The sequence below is a fragment of the Drosophila sechellia genome, chromosome 3R (assembly GCF_004382195.2).
Source record: "Drosophila sechellia strain sech25 chromosome 3R, ASM438219v1, whole genome shotgun sequence".
Classification (NCBI taxonomy): domain Eukaryota; kingdom Metazoa; phylum Arthropoda; class Insecta; order Diptera; family Drosophilidae; genus Drosophila; species Drosophila sechellia.
In genome coordinates, this window is record NC_045952.1 from 27662979 (window position 1) to 27682816 (window position 19838).

Sequence of the window (19838 nt, forward strand, 5' to 3'; positions counted from 1 at the left end):
AGTGCAAAACCTTTCCAATTTGAAAATAGTTTTCCTGCTATGTGTGCTCGTTCCCACAAGCGCGGCAACAGCAACTCATACCAACCCACGGCTCAACCACCACCAGATGCAGCAACAACTGCATCAACTGCAACATCGGCTTAGAACAAGCACAAGCAGCGAAAACCTGCACTTCGCCAAGCGGTGATTGGGAAAAGGGGCTGCAGCTGTAGCTGGAGTTGCAGCCAGAGTAGAAGCTGGAGCTGGAGAAGATGACAATGCAGCGATTAGAGCAATGCAGAACTTGAACTCTACGACGGCGGCAGCTGGAAAAATGTTTGCCCCGAACCCCCAGACACAAACTCAGTCCGTCCCAATGCGCGGCATTTCCGTTCGGAAAAAAAGAGGATGCTGTCGAGAAGGAAGGCCCTCGATCGATTCGATGCTGATGCATTCTCCAGTGGTGGGGGGAACGTAGTTATCATGTTTGTAGTATCTAAATAAAGTACCTGTAATGGTTTTCATTAAGCAATGCGTCGTCTTTGGCTTCTTAATTTATGAAGACGGGAAATATTTGATTTGAGAAATAAAATGTTCAATATTCAGATCATTGATCTGAACAACGGAAGAAAATACTGTTTTGTTTGACGTTGTAATATCTTAGCAGAGTTGTTATTATTTACCAAATAATAAAACATTTTTATATTAAAACAAAAATCTGTTCCTAAAATTTGAATCACCATCTTAACATAGTTCGCTGCTGTTAACATCGATTAGACTGCTATTCGACTGCAAAGATTATGTTTTTGCTTTACAACACAGTGTCTGACGATCGGTAAATAACAGAAATTCAAATTATGAAATATCAGGCCATACTAAAAAGTAAGCTAAATGTAAATATAAAACGAAATCGCATTTTATAGGGGAACACTTCAAATTCAAGAAAATAACGGTCGTTTACGAATAAACGCCCCTGATTTGAAATAATATCTTTGCTACTAACGATCAGTTAGTGGTGGAACGCTTTGCGCTTAACAGCACGCTGTTATGGAACCCACATTTATTGGTCTTTATTTACAAACTGAAATGTGATAAATATACCAAAAACAATAATGGTTTAAGTTTTTAGCTATAATTTCACATCGAGGACGAATATCGATGACTAAAATGGCCTGGAAAATATCGATATACCGCCGTAACATTGATGACTTCTGCAGCCCTGTTTCCGTCCCTTCTCTTCTTCGTTTCCGGTGAGTGCGTGTGCTCCGCGTTTTTTCGCTGAATTTGGCACTATATCGTATTCAATACTGTATTTGCAGGCAGACGATTTAAACGGCGAATCCACCATGGTGAAAGGAGTACGTACGCTCAAGGGCAGTGAGGATTTGCAAATCCGTGGCCTCGGGCCATGTGAATTTGCGAATTTCCAGATGCCGGTTAGGTGCCACGATATCACAACTAATCCACCCATATTTGCAGACTCTGTACACTTACCCCGAGAACTTCCGGGCCTACAAAGCGCTCATCGCGGCCCAGTACTCCGGAGCCCAGGTGAAAGTGGCCGACAACTTCAAGTTCGGCGAGACCAACAAGTCGGCTGAGTTCCTAAAGAAGTTCCCCAGTGGCAAGGTGAGTCTGCTCTTTTTGTGGGTGTGGCTAGTGCCAGGTCATCAACACGATATGTGCCCGTAGGTGCCCGCCTTTGAGACCGCCGAAGGACAGTACTTGAGCGAGTCCAATGCCATCGCCTATCTGCTGGCCAACGAGCAGCTGCGCGGCGGAAAGTGCCCCTTCGTGCAGGCCCAGGTCCAGCAGTGGATCTCCTTCGCCGACAACGAGATTGTGCCTGCCTCCTGTGCCTGGGTCTTCCCCCTGCTGGGCATCCTGCCGCAGCAGAAGAATACCACTGCCAAGCAGGAGGCCGAGGCTGTGCTGCAGCAGCTCAACCAGAAGCTGCAGGACGCCACCTTCCTGGCCGGCGAGAGAATCACATTGGCCGACATTGTGGTCTTCAGCAGCCTGCTCCACCTGTACGAGTACGTCCTGGAGCCCAGTGTACGCAGTGCCTTCGGCAACGTGAACCGCTGGTTCGTCACCATCCTCAACCAGAAGCAGGTCCAGGCCGTCGTCAAGGACTACAAGCTGTGCGAGAAGGCCCTGGTCTTTGACCCCAAGAAGTACGCCGAGTTCCAGGCCAAGACCGGAGCCGCCAAGCCCCAGCAGCAGCAGAAGCAGGAGAAGAAGCCCAAGGAAAAGAAGGAGGCGCCCAAGAAGGCTGCCGAGCCCGAAGAGGAGCTGGACGCCGCCGATGAGGCCCTGGCCGCCGAGCCCAAGTCCAAGGACCCCTTCGATGCGCTGCCCAAGGGCACCTTCAACTTCGATGACTTCAAGCGCGTGTACTCCAACGAGGACGAGGCCAAGTCCATTCCCTACTTCTTCGAGAAGTTCGATGCCGAGAACTACTCGATCTGGATCGGCGAGTACAAGTACAACGAGGAGCTGTCCAAGGTGTTCATGTCGTGCAATCTCATCACCGGCATGTTCCAGCGTCTGGACAAGATGCGCAAGGCGGCCTTCGCCTCCGTTTGCCTGTTCGGCGAGGACGGCAACAGCACCATCTCCGGCATCTGGGTGTGGCGCGGACAGGATCTGGCCTTCACCCTCTCCCCCGACTGGCAGATTGACTACGAGGTGTACGACTGGAAGAAGCTCGACGCCAAGAGCGAGGAGACCAAGAAGCTGGTTACCCAGTACTTCTCCTGGTCCGGCACCGACAAGGACGGTCGCAAGTTCAACCAGGGCAAGATCTTCAAATAATCATTTCTGCCCAGCCCAGCTCCGCTCAAAGCAGCAGTCCTCATTTAGACCAACAACAAAAACAGCAGCAGTAACAATAAAGTTTGAGATTTAAAATGCAGGAAGAGCACTATGCCCATTTCTTAAGTTCCAACTGATAAGTACCCTAAAGATATCCAATATCTGCCGTGCCGCCTCCCACGTTTGGCGGAATCGTGTGTCTCGCCTCCTGCTTTTTGTACTGGAGAATTTGTTTGTAACCGCCTAAGCATAGTACATCATGATATTGTCAACGGAACAGCCGCCTGCAGCCAGAAAATATTTATAAAAAATAAAAGGTTTTCTATTAATAACAGCACGGTTTTCTCTCAAGTGTGTGTGTGTGTGTGGTTTATTTTGTTGTTAAAGGTTAGGTCGGGCATTTATTAGTAATTAGTAATGCTGAATTGAGCATATAGATTTAAATTTGTTTGGGCAATTTTATTGGCTCCTTTTAACTTAATCCATCAATATCATCAATTATTGCTTACAATTACAAGGGTTCTGACAGCGTAGAAGTACTTCAAAGTACTATTGGTTTTAAAAGCGAACTGCAGCTCAGCGGGAATTCGAACGAGGAAATGCTAGACTTTTGTGTACCGATGCACCGCCGCAATCTACTTCTTGATGACAATTGGTCCGACGTTGTCTCCAGTCTGCTTGTTGTGCTCGCCATGGCTGCCATCGCAGTAGGGCCACTGCGAATAGAGGATATCGGTTTAGGATTGTGAACAGATAGTTCGGCATAAGCTCGTTGAAATGCACTCACGTTCTTAGTCTTCCAGCAGCGACAGAAGGCCGCCTTCTCTGCAATGTCCTCCACGTCGATCATGTCCACCACCTTGGGCTCGTTCTTGCGGATCTGGTTGTTGCAGCGTCCGCTGATTTTCGCCGAGCAGCTGGCCCGTGCCGCCGGACAGTAGGCCAGGTAGGCGGTGTAGCCGATTCCGGCCACCACCACGGTGGGTGGGATCAGGGCCAGCCAATCCTTGACTGCAAACGAAACCAGGTTAATACGGAATGCAGTGTATTTTAAGCTTTAGAACTAGATATTTTGGGCGATCAGCCGTAACCGGCACAAGGTCGTTCCCTACACACATATTGGGTTATAAACGCACCAAGATATGCGCATATATGCTTATAGATATACCCATGTTGGTATGCCTGTATTATGAGTCTATCGAGTTGCCTATCTGCGAGATAAACTTGCTCCAATTTCTTGGCGAGCTCAGCAGTTGTTGCATAATCGCTGCCGGATCACTTCAACTTTTTTGCCTGGAAGTGCACACATTGCACTTCTGATTACCGTTAGTTACTCCGCAATATCACGCCACATTTGCACCTAGTAGCCCCTTTAGTTGGCCCCCTAGATGCTGCGTCATTATCGTGGATTTGGGCTTATGTGGGGCGCCCTTTGAAGGCAAATCAAATTCCAATGGGCACAAACACGCTTATTGCCCAAACTTACAGGAGAGCTTAAACCAGCCGCCAATGCTGTCGGGAACCGGCAGACTTGACAAGTAATTGGGCAGCGAGGACTTCACCAGATGTGATATGGGCTCCATTTCGAAATGCCTGTTTTACTTAACTGGCTATGAAATTCGGAAAACTTGTTTTTGTGTTGCTATCGGTTAGCGGTGCCCAGAAATCGATAAGCCAGCCTTTCGATATCGGTGCGCTACGGCCACACTGCATTTTCGACGAAAGGCAGTATTACAGATTTTTGTGTAGTCATCGATAGCATTCTGTTTTGTTTACGAATTATTGATTGAAATCAATAAATTGCAGTTCAGAATGTCTGCCGGGGTACAAGAGCGCCTGCAATTGAGCCGCATCCCACTGGACACGTGGTCCAAGCGGGAGCAGCTCATCCTGGCGTCGGCGGTCTCCTGCAGCGGCGACCAGAATTGGATCACGGTGAGCCGCACGCTGAAGACGATCTGCGGCAATGGCAGCAGCAACCGACCGGCGGACTGGTTCTCGCAGAAGAACTGTGCCGTGCAGTACGGCAATCTGCTGGAAAGCGTGGAGGCCACCAAGCGTAAAAAGCGCAGCAGCGAAAGCAGTGCCGGCGTCTCCTCACCGGCCACCGTGGAGACGCCCACAGAATTGCTGCTCCGCCGGCTCACGGAGGAGCGGCAGGCGGAGATCAAGGCTCAGATGCGTCAGGATCAGGAGACTTACCGACGCATCCAGCGGGAAATTGAGTCGCTGCAATCGGACGCGGTGACCGAGCAGGAGCTGCAGGACATGTGGCTGGAGATCGAGAAGGAGCAGGAGATGCGCCGCGTCGATGAGATGAAGCTGGAGAATCGCATGCGGGAGCGCGAGCAGCGCAAGAAGGACCTGGCCAGCAACTGGCGAAACAGCGGTCCAGCCGTCAAGCGTTCCAACCAAGCCGCCGACACGACCTCCGTCGATATGGACGTGGAGGACATTAACACCGGTGGCAATGGCAAACAGCAGACGGGTCCTTCGCCTCTACTCACATCTCTCCTGAAATCGCCCACAGGCAATGCGCCTGCAACGCCCACCCCAGGAGGAGCTGCACTGGCCGCCGGAGTAACTGGCAGCGTGGCCAGGGCAACGGCGCCAACCATTACTTCGCTGCTGACCAGCGGTGCCAGCTCGGCTATTGCCAATCAGCCAGCCATCACAATGAAGAGCCCCACGGATGCGGTACTCATATCCCGACCTATTAGCGGACCTCCGGTCAGTGAGGCAATCGCTTCTACAACGCCAACTCTCGAACGAAGTCCCTCGCAGGCGGCACCTACGCTCTCCATGCTGCTGGAAAAGAACAAGGCTGCGGCAAAGACGAACGAGGGTGGAAGCTTGGTGAAGGCAGAGGAGTCAGGAAATCAGGAGAAGGGTGTAGACGAAGCCACTTCGTCTGCCGCTGGCACAGCAGACTCCGACGAGGCCGATCCCAACGAAGCGCAGCTGCTGGAGGTCTTCAAAAACTTTGACCAAATAATAGATGACATCGACATTGATATGGCCAGTGTCATTGACGATGAGATTCTGAAAAATGTGGACGACGTCGTAGCCTCGCCATCGATCGATAAAGCCGAAGTCATTGACTTTGAGGACAAACTGGACGCTTTGAAGAGGGAGCAAAGTAAAAGTTCCCCAGCCAGTGATAAACCGAAATCTGTGGAGCTAGTAATTGGATCCAGCGATGACTCCAACGATAATATACCCTTGGCTGCGGTGGCCTCCCAGGAGAGTAAGGATCGCGGTCAGTCCGGTGGTGAATCTACTAGGGGCACCGAGGACGCAGAGTCCGAGCCGTTGGCCAGCGAGGTGGCGGTGGAGGAGATTGGTGAGACCATAACTATTATCAGCACTTCAAGTGAGGATACTGCAGGTTCGCCACCTACGAAAATGGAGGAGGATGGGGCCACAGATTCCCTTTCGAAAAAGGAGGAGGCCACGGAAGACAAATCCGAACAGGAAAGTAGCTCCCAAGGACAAAATAAAGCAGGAGGAAGCACGGACGAGCCGGAACCTATAGATCACCAATCCACTACGGAAGCACAAAGCAAATCAGGCAAGGACACGACGGGAAAGCCAGTAACAACGGAAGAAAAGACGACCACTCAATCCGCTCCGGTTCCTGTGGATCTGCACGACACAGACGAGGAGTCGTCCTCGTTGACGGACAGTAGCAAGCACGATGACCATCCCAGGAGTGCAAAAGCAAAGCCACCGCCATTGAAGCTGGCTCTGGATGACTCCAAATCGGAGCTGGAGCTGAGTGGCACACCTCAGCCACCGTCGGCGCCAGCTCGAACGCCTTTGCTACGAAAACTGCCACATCGGGATCGGTCCGAAAGTCCAATGGTGGACGATGACGCCACTACAGCCAGCGATCACTCCACTGCTAGGTCCACGCGTCGCCGATGCTCATCCACGCCCGTAATCGACAGCATACCCAACTCACCCGCCTCCAGCGAGCACACCGACGATCGGAGAGAAACGCGAGCCGCCTCCAAGAAGCTCTTCCTGTCCATTTATGCCATGTTGCTGGACAGCAAGCATGCGGCGCCCTTTAAGCGTCCCTTCCACGACGAGCACGCGCAGCGACATGCGGATCTGTGCCTGCGCCCCATGGATTTCCCCACCATCAAGCGGAACATCGACTCGGGATTTATTCGCAGCCTGAGCGAGCTGCACCGGGATGTCCTGCTCATGGCCCACAACGTTTTGGTGGCCTACAAACCACACACGACTCAGCACAAGACGGCGCGTTTGTTCGTGCAGGACTGTCAGGCGACCAAGGAGTTCTCCCAATTGCCGGACGCGCAGGCAGGGATCACGGCCACGCCGGTGAGCAATCCGGGAAGCTCGCGAGCGGATAAATCGAGTGGAAGCAAGGCCAGGAGCGGCTTCCGAAAGAGCCAAAGGCATCACTAGGCTTACCCTACCTTTCACACGTATTCATTTCTACATTTCATTTTGGAACTTACATGCTACCATTAACAATAAACATCAATCGAAGAATATGAGGTTCTGTAAGCGTCGAGATCTGGACGAGTGGCAAATAGAGCGCCGGTGTGGGCAGTAGTACCTCTTGAGGCACCTGGAAAGCCGCAGATCGCATTGGCAGAGGCGAGCGGCACAGGAGTCGGGGCCACCGAACTCGCCATGGTCGACGGCGCACAGCGGCTTGCCGCGGTAGCACTTCCAAACGTAGGGCACAAAGTATTCCAGATAGGAGATGCAGTTGCTCTGGCCGTAGCACTTGTCGTGCACGCGACAACAGCGATCGATGCCATCGGCGGGCACTCCGTGGCCACCGAATCCGCAGTAGCAGCCGTAGCCCTTGTAGATCAGTGGATCACAGCCCGTGGAGCACTTGATCATGGAGTACAGCCGAGCAACGTCCCTCTTTCCACGATCTCCCTCCGGCAGGAGCTCCTTGCCCCGGCTGCTGTCGTTGGTGAAGCTCCACTTCATGGAGTAACCGAATGGATCGTTTACCCGCGCTATGTACACATTCTGAGCGTTCATCAGGTCCTCCATCCCTTCCGTATCCGCTGGCTTACTAGTTGTTGGTGTTATCACGCGTATGTCCGTCACCCGGCCATCGAAATGGTGGTTCTGGAACTCCAGACGAATCTCGTCGTGGGGATACGAGTTCTGCCAGCTGATCGGCGGTCGAGTGTCCCTGTAAATCGACTTGGGGCGTAAACATTAATTTGTTTTGCGATGGATTAGTAGATGGGTTGAAACGTTTAGGTAACTAGCACATTTTACAAGCAAAACAATAATTTAAAGTACAATTTTAATGAGAGTACAGCAGCTGTTTATCTTTAATTAAACAAAGCAGCCACAACTTCCATCTAAGTTAATGAATCAGAACAAAAAGTCATATATTTTGTAAGTAACTTTTGGCCAGTAACTTGTTCTATACCCAATCGCATTATATAGGTTCTAAGGAAATCCCACTCACCTGTGATCCTGCTCCAGCGAGGGAACTGGTGGCTTCAGCTCCCCCGTCCAGCCCTCCAGACCCATCTGCTGCCAATCCTGCTGCGGAGATACCATGAGACTGGTCTTCACACTCGTTTCCGGCGGAATGGTGCTGGGTGAATCGATGGCCGTGGCCGACTGGCTGATATTGGGGAAGATTGGTTCCGCGAAATCGGATCGCTGCATTGTTAGCAGTTCGTAGTCGTCGCCACCGCCGATCGATTTGCTGGGCATCTTGAAGACAAAGGAGGGATTCGCAGTGCGCATGCTCGCCCCGTACATTTCCGGTATTATGTGATTCAGCAGCTCCGAGTCGTTGGTGACGCCTCTGAAGGCGCTCCTAATGTCTTCGATCACCGTGACATTTGCCGCAGCACTCGGCTGGCCATTGAACCGCACGGCGGCCACAACTAGCCCCATTATCCACAACATGTTCGCATCCAGTAACTCAAGCTGACCACCACTCTGCGCCGAACTGCTCGCCTCAAGGGGCTATCGAAAATTGAAGCTGGCTCGGCTGGGGGAAATGCGGTAGTGGCTCGTTTGCAGTTGGTAGCTCGTTGCTAGTTGGCCAACAGCAGCGAGCCAAGTATACCGGCATAAATGGCTCAAAAGCGTGTTAATAGCAAATAGCAAAGTGGGAGCTGAAAACGAACTGTTAGAGCAGAAAGAAACAATAATAACAATGACCGGGCAATACTTTTTTGGCAGATTTGGTGCAAGTACACACGGAATTTCTAACATTCATATTTGAAAATATAATAGAATAGTATTAAATAAATGCTTTAAAACATATACTCGAAAACCAAGATACTTTATTTAAGATACTTTATTAAGTTGTTAGGAAACTTAATTAGAAAATCTTCTTCGAAAATACTTTGAATTAAATGATTCTCTCTGCGTAGACTATAAAAATAAACCCGTGAAGTTGGCCAGGGTGGCCAGGTGGGTGGTCAAAACGGTGGCACAAATTCGAAGCCACTTTATGGTGACTATTCATTTGGCCAAAACTTCAAGTTTGAGAGTTAAGGCGAAGGTCGGGCCCTAGAAGTCATTGAATCCGCTGCAGTCGTAACCAGTTCACGGACAATTTTTAGTGGCCCTTAATTGTAACAATTTGCGACTGCGTGACTGGTCTGCTTTCCCAGCTGCGAAATTGTGTGTGCAAACCACACAGACAACGGAGATAAAATATATCCACTCGTGTGTATGGAGATTATATGGTCATGCAAGTAGCTAAGACAACTTTGTCTAACCACTGCCGACTGGCCATTGCACAGCGGTAATTTATAGAGTCCGCCCTCTTGTTACGTCGCCCCACTCGTGGTTTTTGGTGGTTCAGCGGTCCAGTGCCTCAGTGGTTCAGGGCCTCAGTGAGCGCGAAAGGAAAAGCCAAAGCAAACAACTCAATCGCACTTGCAGCCATTTGTTTGGCGTTTAGTTGATATTAATACGGCATTGTGGGTGAAGTTAGGTACTCTAATCGCTGGCTCATTCATATTTATGAGCTAATTATCACTTTGCTGCACTTGATAGACGCGTATGTTAGTTAGATAATGTTTCTGGCGCCCAACGTGGGGCCACACCCCTTTCAGTACCTATTTTCCGCTTTCATTAACACTTAATGTAAAAGCGTTAACAAGTTTTTATTTATTTTCATCAAGTTTGTTCCTTAAACTTTGTGTTAAGGTAATACATTTTTAGAATACTTTATTAAGTAAGTCCTTTCATTCACAAATTGTTTCTTGTTTATTTGAAGATCTTATTAGTTTGTCAGAAATGATTTAGTCAAAATTTAAATGTTTGAATTACACTTTTTTTGCGCTTTTGTAATCGCTATAAAATACGATCGGAAAACCAATCGATTGATACTATTCGACTAGCGCCGACCATCGATAGTCGGGATAGCGGTACCAGCGCTAGCACGACATGCATCGATTATTTCTCTTGCATCCCTAGACGTCCGCTCCAATATAATAATTTCACTGGACAAACTTAATGTAATAGGCGACGTAAAACCGGGACTAAATAGCCCCAGAGCGAATACTTATTGGCTGCCAGCGAGTTTGGTCGTCGTGCGTGCGATAGAAACCGATAAATGGCCGCAAACCGGGCAGCTGTGAGTGCAAAAAAAAGTGAAAAGTGCTGTTAACACAGCGAGTAGCGTGTGCATGTGTGAGTGCGTGCGGTTGTGCGTATGTGTGTGCGTGCGTGTCTTACGTTGCAAACAAAATTTCTTTCCTTCTCAATCGGTTTTTTGCACTCGATCGGCGGCTGAAGCGGCGTTCTATAACTTTTCCCCGATCCACATAGCGCAGCATTGCCCACAAATGTTGCTCCACCAATATGTGAGTGTTTTTTCCCAGCCCGCGAGTTCTAGAAACCAGTAAAACCCAATTAAGCATCTTTAACCCATAGCCGTGCATAAATTATCGGTCATAATCATAACTGTTTACCTAGTGAGATTTGGGCCCCCGATTTTGCGAATTGTGTTGACCTTCAGCCGAGCAGCAACAAAATCAATAGTAATATAGTTTACGTTGCATCCGCCAGCCACCCACACAGCACCACCCCCTTTCCGTTTTTACATAATTATGGCCAAGTTCACGGGTTCAGGTCTATATCAATTCAATTGCTTCTTGATTGGCCGCCGCACCGAGCGTGGGATTATGGCATTATATACCTGGTTATAGTGCCTGCCTGACTGGATGGCACTCACTGCATGTGATCGGGAAGAGGTGAACCCACCGAGGAGCAAAATCAACGAAACAGCTGACCGAGGCTGAGTTCAAAAGCTTTGGGGCAAGCTTTGAAAGTTATTAGCTGGAGAAGATGACACAGATGTACTACTGATAGAGATACTGATAGCACTACTATATATATCCCCTTGAACTTCGGTATTTACCTGGCTACGATGAATCACACTGCTCGGGTGCCCACATGTGTAGATTAGTAATTGATTATCAATCGCGGGCCCCTTATCGCTGGGAACCTGTTGTGATTGTGACCAGTTGCCTGGCATTGCTCACATCGATTGTTTCTAGACCGCAGCAAGATGTCTCGTAATAACTCCTTGTTCATCCACTTCTTCCAGGATAATGAAAGATGCACGAATATGACGTAAATGAGCGCAAAGAGGAACCAGCCAGTCTTCCACCCACACAAAACGACACCACTGACACTGAAATCAACAGTCAGCTACTAGAGGATCAGCGAAATCAGGAACAGGATAACAGCCAGCCGCCTCAGGAAAATTCAATTAATCAGCAGGAGAAGGACACATTGCATGTTTCCGTGCTTTATCCTCTGGTAGTCTCCGCGCAGCTGGCAGACAGTCAACCGATTCTGACTGCGAACTCGCCGAAGCTATCTCCAGTTAAAAAGCGTCAGCGGCGCGTTTATGTTGCGGACACCTCGCGCTGTTACAGTCTACGTTCCCGGCAAGAGCCCGCGACCAAGGCCCCACTCGAAGGCGACCTAAAGCAGCCCGACGTCGCTCCACCACCTCCGCCTCTTCAGGCGCCATCGCCCACGCCCACAGAGTCCACAGAATACACACCTTCAGGTAGGATTCTTTGCGCCAGGTTCCACTGTAGCCGTTTTAGACACCTGCAACACATGTTACCAACAAACATTGTGATTAGCGTGGCTATAAGATTGTATAATACCGCCGTGGTTACGTATGTGAAGATAGCTTGTCTTGATTATCACAAAAGTGATTAAAATAATCTTATTTTTTACAGAAGACCACTTTCAATTCCTTTTCATTCATTTTTCATAGAACCTAATTATTAAAATATTAATTTGAAAATACTAATAATCATGTTTCTTGTTACAGAACTATTTAAACCGGAGTTCTGGAACCGCATTGAGGAGGTCCAAGAAGCAAAGCCCGTTGGGAAGAAGCGCCGAACCGCTGGAGGACTCAAAAGAACGCGGGGCAACAAGCTTCTGAGAGAGCTTGAGATCCAATCGCCGGAAACGGCGGCCGCTATTGCGGCAGCACAGGCTGAACTCAACGCCGCCGGAAAGTCGGGAGCAGCAGGAGCGCGGTCCAGCCGCAAGAGGACCAACACGATGTCTCTATACGATCGGCGATTCCAGACCACCACCGAGGAGCGCCGCGTGGCTAACGGGTACGGAGGCAATGCTGCGCGATCGGTCACTGGCTCCTCGTCAAACGAGATCGAGTCCCAGGAGACGCAGAGCCATCAGTATTATGGTCCCAACGGCGGCAGCAGTGCCGCAGGAGCAGGCGCAGGCTTGAACGGAAGTGCGGCGGCCCTGAACCATGCCCCTTCCATGGGCACACTGTGCAACATTGGCAACAGTTGCTACTTGAATTCGGTGGTTTACACCCTGCGCTTTGCCCCGCACTTTTTGCACAGCCTACACCACCTGATACAGGACTTGAATGTTGTGCAGCAGACGATAGTCCGCCAACAAACGGCCAGGTCCGCGTCCCTCGGCAGGAATGTGAGTGCCGCTCAGTTGGAGCACGCCCGCAGCTGGAGCAGCAAGGATCTGGCCACCAGTACGGATCAGTACAGCGGTCAGAACGGCGGAGTTAATAGCGGAAACGGTGGCAGCGGTTCGAGCAAGTCGACTCATCAGTCGGTAACCGAAAAACTCCACGAACTGTATAACAACCTGCACGGCAACGAGATGGCAGACTCCACGGAGCCCTACCACGCGGACACGCTGCTGCACGCCATCCAGGACGTAAACGCCACCTTTGAAGGCAACCAGCAGCAGGACGCACACGAATTCCTAATGTGCGTGCTTAATTGCATCAGGGAAACGAATCAGTCTTTGATCAAGGCCATTGGCGAATGTCCTGAGGTCATCGCAAATGGGTAAGTTGTACTGACAAGTTAGCATAAAAAGATGAATAAATGTACTAATTGGGTTTACCTATTCAGGTACATAGCCAACCCGGATGAGGTCGAAACCGGAGAGGGCCAGGATCGCACTGATTCGACTGCGTCGCAGAACCTGAACGCTGGCAATGGATCGCTGGCAACTAGTCAAACAACCACGACCAAAACGTCGTTCTTCTCTCGCAAATCAAAAAGAAAAGACGAGGTCAAGTCATCCAAGTCGACGCGCGTTCAGTCGCCACTCAAGGAGAGTAGTCCCACGGCGGGCGGGATAACCGGTGCTGGCACAGCCCATGCCACCGCTAACAGCCTGTTCTATCTGAACACAGTTGATCTCAGCGGCGCCAGCAGAACCAGCGGAAGTGCCAGTACGAGTGCGAGTGGCGTGGTTGCCACAAGTGCAGCTTTGCCCACACCACCACAGGCTACAAAATACTCCAGTGACGACGAGATTAATTCCGCCACCGTGCTGAAGGACAAAATGCGGCTGGAGGAGCGAATACGGGAACTCAACCTGAACTTCTTCAGCTCGGACTTCGAAGGCATTGTGGTGCTGACCACCAAGTGCCTCAGTTGCGAGACGATCACGCGGCAAAAGCAGGGCATGCTTGATATTTCCGTGCCGGTGCCGATCTCGGGGTACGACAATGCCGATCTCCAAGACAAACCGAGCACCTATATACAGGTTAGTGGCTATAAACAATAAGTAACTACGATTTAACTAATTTCCTTTTGTTCTTAGAATTCCTGCATTACGAAAGAGTATTTCCGTGGGGAGAATAAATATAGTTGCAACCAGTGCACCGGCTACACCGAAGCCATCCGCTCCATCTCGTACGAGGTGCTGCCGCGGTTACTGGTCATTCAGCTGAATCGATTCTCTGGCGGCATGGAGAAGGTGAGTACGTACGTGCCGACCACCTTCACTCTGCCCTGTTTCTGTGCCACCTGCTGTGAGCTGGGCGAGGGCAACAAGCTGCACGTTTACAAGCTGTACAGCGTGATCACGCATGTGGGAGCCACCCTGACGGTGGGCCACTACATCGCGTATACGTGCTTCTTGGATCTCGCCAGTGACTATGTCAACTGCCCTAAGGATCGCAGGAATACGATGACGAACTCGCAAACGATGGCTTCGCAAGCAGTGCCCTCCAATGAGAATGCTGCGCCAAACAATGGTAGCAGCTCCGTGGCCAGCACTCCAGTCATTGCAGCAGCTTCGGCTTTGGCCTCCTCGGGCAACATTTTGATGAAGAAGATGAAGTTCGGTCGCAGCAAGGCCTCCAGCAGCGGTGATATGAGCAAGAACGTTAAGCAGGTTAATGGGATAACCAGCAAGAACATCACCAATGGAATTGGCAAGCTGAGCATAAGCACCACCTGCCAGGGAGTCAACTGCTGTGCCATGAGACTGTGTTGTAGCCAGCAGACGAGCAGCAGCAACTCGGCCAGTTGCAGCGATTTCAGCGAGGAGTCCCTGCAAAATGGAAGCAACAGCAATCTCAGCTTCGGAGGATCGGGCAGCACATATCCCACGGGCTACGGAAGCACGGGTCGCGGTGGTGTCAGAGCCAACTACGCCCACGGAGGTCCTGATCCCATTTGGTATATGTGCGACGACGACAAGATCAAGGCCATGACCCAAAGGGAGTTCGAAGAGCTGCTTTCGCCCACGCGTAAGATCACAATAACGCCCTATTTGCTCTTTTACGCGCGATTCGATCTGCAGCCGCAAAAGGCGACGCCGCCGAAGCCTGGATCAACGCCTCCGCCACCGTCATCGGCACAGAGTTCGTGGTCGAATGAAAACGTGCCCAGCGGCTCGCACAAAATTTGAGGTTGCCCCAAGTCGCAAAAGCCCAGTGGCAAAGCGGGGAAAGTGAAAATTTAAATTTATTGAAAAAGTGTACATCGGACATACTGATCGGATTGGAGATGTCTCTAGACTAGAATAATAAGCTAAAGAAGAAGTCTGTTTGTTAAACAATGTAATCGTACTAAGCTATATCGTTTATCTACATGCATAACTATTCATGAACTGACCAGTGGTTTGACTGAGTCCTCAATTCCAAGCGCCCAATGGCTACCTTTTCCCAAATCAAATAGTTTTTGTTTTATTAGTAGCAATCAGTTCTGTCTGTTCAATCGATGCATTTGATTTTGGCATTATATTATTGTATTCTAATCGTTATTAATTAAAAAACCGAACGCGTCACATTGAAAACACGAATTTAAAACGTTGAGATTGTTTGCCCCATTGAATGTAAGTGACATTCGGAGTTCGGAGAACGTTTTCGATATACTCGTACATAAATTTTGAAGCGAAAGCAATAAAATTAACATGTCTTTGATTTAAAATAGTGCATGGCAGAAGGAGCGAGTGTTGTAATGATAGTAATTATTAATAATAGTAATGAATAATCTCCAATATTCTCATAGGACACACCTACCCAGTTGGCTTTGTGTCCGGCAGGCGATGGAATCTGTAATAATTACAGCATCAGTTATACTTATAGTGACTGGAATGGTTTATTGTAAACAATAAGCTATACCCACGCAAACACACAAATCTATATACGAAGTGTTGAATAGTTGTTAAACTCATGACACACCTCAAAAGTGAAGTGAGTGCAATGTAATATGTAATTGATTGAATCGAAAGTGACGGACTAACAGAAACAGATCAAGCGAACAACTGAGAATTGTTATGAAATGGATTCCATAGTTTATAGAAACGTTTTCATGTAACAAGCTGCAACAGAACTTCATTCACTCACAAATCACCCACGATTGTAATGTAATATTGATAAATAAATGTAATAAAATTATAATATATCTGTAATAATTGTAACAGCACACTACTTATGCAATAATTTTAGTTTAGTCGTTTAGCCTTAGTTTCTCCATGCATTACATGACTCTAGTTTAGTTCAGTTCTATTTTTTTCCAAGAGCGCTGCTATAGTGATATTAACATTTACAGAGCAAAGATTTATGTACATTGTAATTTGTAAAGTTTACATTTAACAATTAAAAATAAAATTAACACTGATCAACATAAGCATGCGGTTCGACAGTTCACGCGAAACATAAATTGAGGACCTCTCGATTCCAATTACGATTATGTTTATTATTGATTAGCATTATAGAACATGCTTAACTAAATATACGAAATATACAACATACATATAATCATGGAAGTTGGGATTTACTTCTTCAAGTAAATGATATTTATTCAGAAACCAAGTAGTTGATTCAAACATGTTTTTTGATGGCTCGAGTGAACCTCTCGTAGTTTCGCTCCTTCCACTGCACATTGATGAGCATTGTCTCCAAACTTTGACTGATGGTCTGTTCTATATCCTTGAGCTGTTCCTTGGAACTGGCCAAGAAGTTCATAAACTCATCATAGTCCCTGCGTGTAAAGATTTGTTCACAAAGTGGCGGCAGAAGTTCAGACATAGATTCTGACTGAGGATGGTAGCTAGAAGGTTATATTAACACAATTATTGTCTTTTACTGCAAGAATCGTTCTAATTCATATACTTACAACTTGGAAATGGAGTCCACGTTGTCCATCAAGTACTTCTTGGCCAAAAGGAACCCTACTTCCGAAGTGGCAATCGCTTGAAAGACAGAAGTTGAATCCTGCTTCCGAATGTCCCCAATTCCGTCAAAGTTCCTTTCCAAATATCTCTGCTGAACCCAGACCTCCTGCGAACAACCCAGGGAATCCAGAATGATTTGCTTTTCGGTGGCCACATTAGCCTTCTGGTACCGAGTCCAGAGGAAATCCCAATCCTCGACACTGCCATTTTTGATCGCCGTGCAGTACACAACGTCACGAAAGCCCAGCGGAACTGGGTTAACCTCGTCAGGATTAGCCTCCGATCGCCAGCTGCGGTAGTAGCTCAAGGCATGGGTAACGCAATCGGAAACCTCGAACAAGCATGCCCAGTCCGCCACCATCGCCTTCAAAATGGTCTTGTCCTGCTGCTGTTCGGAGGCGACTGTATCATTGATGCCATTTAGGTGCTCATATATTGGAGTGATAAGCCTCCTTGTGAAACTCTGTGGATGAAAAACTGTAATTGAAGAAAATACACTCTGGCCAAAGTTACCTTGAAAAACTTAAAGTTCGACGACTGTCGAAGAATGCCATTAACAAACTTCAGATTGTCGAAGGCCGACTTCCAGGGAAGAAGCTCCCGTTCCCTCTCCAGATAGCTGATCACCTGCAAAGCGATCTCGTAGTCCTGCTCCCCTGTCCAAGCGAAGTACATGACATCGTCCTGTTTGGGCCCTGTTTACCACATGGATGCACTGATAATCTTCGCTGTTCAAAGTCTCGATCAGAAGTTTCCAGTTCTGGGCATCGTAGTTGACCTTATACGGCGCCGAAAGTTGGTTGTTAAAGATCACCCATTGATCGGGTCCTGGCAGATCCTGGATGGTCTTGGGAACACTTTCACCGGTCTCGGTGCACTGCATCCACTCCTTGGGCGCAGTGTTGTTGAAGTCCTTTTCCTCCTGACTTGTGAAGCTAAGTGGCACCCACCAGCATCCTTTGTGTGCTCTAGATACATCTGAATTCAGGAGATAGCGCTCCTGGCTCAGTTTTGCGGTCCTGGATGTGTAGTCACGTGTCACATTAATCACCGGATACCCCGTTTGCAGGGTCCAAGAGTCCATGATGGTCTTGATGTCGTAGTCCTTCGGCAGAGAACCAATCTTATGGGCAGCTTGGGTGAGAGATTCCCAAAGATTGTCCTGTTCCGCATTCTGGTAGGCGTACCTATTTAAATACGATTTCAGTCCGTTGCGGAATGCCTCCTCGCCCAGGAACAAGTGCATCATACGAAGCACAGATGAACCTTTCTCGTATGAGATCGCATCGAAGCTTTCAGAAATCTGCGATACCTTCCCGACGGGTCGCGAAATGGGGTGACTGCTCTCCAGAGAGTCCTTTCGGAAAATGGCTAGCAAGTTTGCCAGTGATTCTAGCTCCATGGAACGCCATTCCGGATGGATGTGCTCCACACACAAAGTAGCCAGGTAGGTGGCTACTCCCTCCTTAAGCCAGAGGTCGGTCCACCACTTCATGGTCACCAGGTTGCCAAACCACTGGTGTGCCAACTCATGAGCCACCACATTCGCAAGTTCCTATTTGTCCTTCAGCGAGGAAAATTCGCTCGAATATAGAAGTGCAGTTTCCCTATACGTCACCAAGTCCCAGTTTTCCATGGCTCCAATATTGAAGTCTGGCACTGCGATCTGATCCACCTTGGGGAGCGGGAACTTGATGCCAAACAACCCCTCGTAGTAGTTGAGTACTTTGGGTCCAAACTCCGCGACATAACCACACTGATCGATCGCATTTGGTCTTGCCCAGGTGCGGAAAAGTGTCCCATTGGGTAAAGTAGATGGTTTGTGGGAGAAATCATTCACGGAATAGGCGACCAGATAGGTGGACATCGGCAATGACTCCTGGAACTCGGTCCTTACGTAATTGGGAAGGATATCACTGAAAAATAGCGACTATTATATTACAGATTATGTGAAGTAAGAGTAAAATTTACTCTTTCCCGGTACGCTTCACGGGCATATTGCTAAGTCCGGTGAACTTCTTGTGATATCTCAATGTGATCGAGAAAGGTGCCTTGTAGCCAGGTTCATCGAAACAGGGAAATGCCAGGCGCGCGGAGGCTGGTTCGAAATGGGTAATTGAGATCCATCTGCAGGGACATAGATACAAGGATTAAATATCTGTTATCTTCTTCGAGAAATCCCAGTTCACACCTGGTCTCATTGGCCACAGGATCCACATAGGAACTGCGGTAGTATCCCTCCAATCGGTCTGACAATGTGGACGAAAATCGCAAGCTTACCTCATAGACTTGGCCAGCCAAAAGTTCTCTGCAGGTGCGAAGGACATAGAAGTCGTGTTCGGGATTTACCTCTGTGGAGGACACGCAGTTATCCTTTAGATCCGCTCCGCCAATTTGGCGAAGAGTGGTCGCCGTCTCATCGATCGTCAGTTCCTTCGAATGCACAGTTATGTTGTTGGTGTTTTCCAAGACTTGGATTTTGATGTCCACACTTCCGCCAAACCTAAAAGCATCAGCATTTTCCAGCTGGGTTAGGACGTGCAGGTCATACTTGATAGGTCGAAGAGCCGTCGGCAGGCGATAATGATTATAGGTCGAAATAGGCGTAGCTAATCCAAAGCCAATGGTTATTACAACTAACACAAGCCACTTCATACTGGATTCTGCAAAAAGTGAATCCCACACTTGAATTAGTTAAATCCTGGAAGAGGCTGTAGTTTAACTAAATCTTCAAATCTTTTCATTTGGATCTTTTCATTTTTTTCCGGTGCTGTGTTTATTATTATTTGTTACAAGACCGGAACAAATTCTCGATCAAAACTGCTTATCCAAACCAAACTATCAAAACTGCTGTAAAAACGCTCCAATCAGTATCTTTGTGACTTAATCGCTGACTTTTGTTCCCCTAAACTACGATTTAATATAGTAGTACTCCGAGAATACTTGACAGTACGTCTGAACACAGCGGAATCCACAGATCGAATGATGCTAACTTGAAGATCGGCTCGAAAATATAGTAACAATTTCTGAGCGTATTACTCAAAGAGAGATTAAGGAGA

The 19838-nt window shown here is 48.5% G+C and overlaps 6 protein-coding genes across 7 annotated transcripts; 3 read left to right on the plus strand and 3 right to left on the minus strand.

Moving 5' to 3' along the window:
• Positions 1-1211: 1211 nt before the first annotated feature.
• Positions 1212-2900, plus strand: LOC6612675 (elongation factor 1-gamma). Its single transcript, XM_032720640.1, has 4 exons — positions 1212-1229; positions 1299-1337; positions 1459-1608; positions 1672-2900. Exons 2-4 carry the CDS (start codon positions 1326-1328, stop codon positions 2794-2796), a joined length of 1287 nt encoding a protein of 428 aa, XP_032576531.1. The 5' UTR covers positions 1212-1229; positions 1299-1325; the 3' UTR covers positions 2797-2900.
• Positions 2901-3230: 330 nt separating this feature from the next.
• LOC6612676 (CDGSH iron-sulfur domain-containing protein 2 homolog) lies at positions 3231-4462 on the minus strand. Its single transcript, XM_002037143.2, has 3 exons — positions 4283-4462; positions 3584-3807; positions 3231-3512 (listed from the first exon to the last, which is right to left on the minus strand). Exons 1-3 carry the CDS (start codon positions 4377-4379, stop codon positions 3432-3434), a joined length of 402 nt encoding a protein of 133 aa, XP_002037179.1. The 5' UTR covers positions 4380-4462; the 3' UTR covers positions 3231-3431.
• A 63-nt stretch (positions 4463-4525) lies between these two features.
• LOC6612677 (bromodomain-containing protein 8) lies at positions 4526-7322 on the plus strand. Its single transcript, XM_002037144.2, has one exon. It carries the CDS (start codon positions 4609-4611, stop codon positions 7231-7233), a length of 2625 nt encoding a protein of 874 aa, XP_002037180.1. The 5' UTR covers positions 4526-4608; the 3' UTR covers positions 7234-7322.
• LOC6612678 lies at positions 7293-8870 on the minus strand. The gene is made up of 2 exons (XM_002037145.2): positions 8273-8870; positions 7293-7987 (listed from the first exon to the last, which is right to left on the minus strand). The coding sequence occupies exons 1-2, from the start codon at positions 8722-8724 to the stop codon at positions 7309-7311; spliced, it is 1131 nt and encodes a 376-aa protein (XP_002037181.1). The 5' UTR covers positions 8725-8870; the 3' UTR covers positions 7293-7308.
• A 1356-nt stretch (positions 8871-10226) lies between these two features.
• On the plus strand, positions 10227-16356 carry LOC6612679 (ubiquitin carboxyl-terminal hydrolase 1). 2 transcript variants are annotated; one of them, XM_032723381.1, is made up of 5 exons: positions 10227-10640; positions 11387-11857; positions 12131-13148; positions 13215-13857; positions 13915-16356. In XM_032723381.1, the coding sequence occupies exons 2-5, from the start codon at positions 11398-11400 to the stop codon at positions 15007-15009; spliced, it is 3216 nt and encodes a 1071-aa protein (XP_032579272.1). In that variant the 5' UTR covers positions 10227-10640; positions 11387-11397; the 3' UTR covers positions 15010-16356. The 2 variants fall into 2 exon arrangements, with proteins under 2 accessions (XP_032579272.1, XP_032579274.1); XM_032723383.1 differs by having other exon boundaries at positions 10227-10411.
• LOC6612680 (aminopeptidase N) lies at positions 16281-19816 on the minus strand. Its single transcript, XM_032723387.1, is given in 6 exon segments — positions 16281-16655; positions 16722-17242; positions 17293-17464; positions 17466-18695; positions 18751-18906; positions 18971-19816. Coding segments are annotated over 6 exon segments (2772 nt in total). The 5' UTR covers positions 19435-19816; the 3' UTR covers positions 16281-16426.
• Positions 19817-19838: the final 22 nt, after the last annotated feature.

Bases quoted from the DNA above. Each gene is read 5' to 3' on its own strand.
- LOC6612675 (XM_032720640.1), top strand. The intron at 1,609-1,671 runs GTGAGTCTGCTC...ATGTGCCCGTAG, and splicing joins AGAAGTTCCCCAGTGGCAAG to GTGCCCGCCTTTGAGACCGC.
- LOC6612678 (XM_002037145.2), bottom strand. From the start codon at position 8,724: ATGTTGTGGATAATGGGGCTAGTTGTGGCCGCCGTGCGGTTCAATGGC. The intron at 7,988-8,272 runs GTGAGTGGGATT...GTCGATTTACAG, and splicing joins TCGCTGGAGCAGGATCACAG to GGACACTCGACCGCCGATCA.
- LOC6612676 (XM_002037143.2), bottom strand. From the start codon at position 4,379: ATGGAGCCCATATCACATCTGGTGAAGTCCTCGCTGCCCAATTACTTG. The intron at 3,808-4,282 runs GTAAGTTTGGGC...TTTCGTTTGCAG, and splicing joins CGGCTGGTTTAAGCTCTCCT to TCAAGGATTGGCTGGCCCTG. The intron at 3,513-3,583 runs GTGAGTGCATTT...CTCTATTCGCAG, and splicing joins GCTGCTGGAAGACTAAGAAC to TGGCCCTACTGCGATGGCAG.
- LOC6612679 (XM_032723381.1), top strand. From the start codon at position 11,398: ATGCACGAATATGACGTAAATGAGCGCAAAGAGGAACCAGCCAGTCTT. The intron at 11,858-12,130 runs GTAGGATTCTTT...TTCTTGTTACAG, and splicing joins CACAGAATACACACCTTCAG to AACTATTTAAACCGGAGTTC. The intron at 13,149-13,214 runs GTAAGTTGTACT...TTACCTATTCAG, and splicing joins CCTGAGGTCATCGCAAATGG to GTACATAGCCAACCCGGATG.
- LOC6612677 (XM_002037144.2), top strand. From the start codon at position 4,609: ATGTCTGCCGGGGTACAAGAGCGCCTGCAATTGAGCCGCATCCCACTG.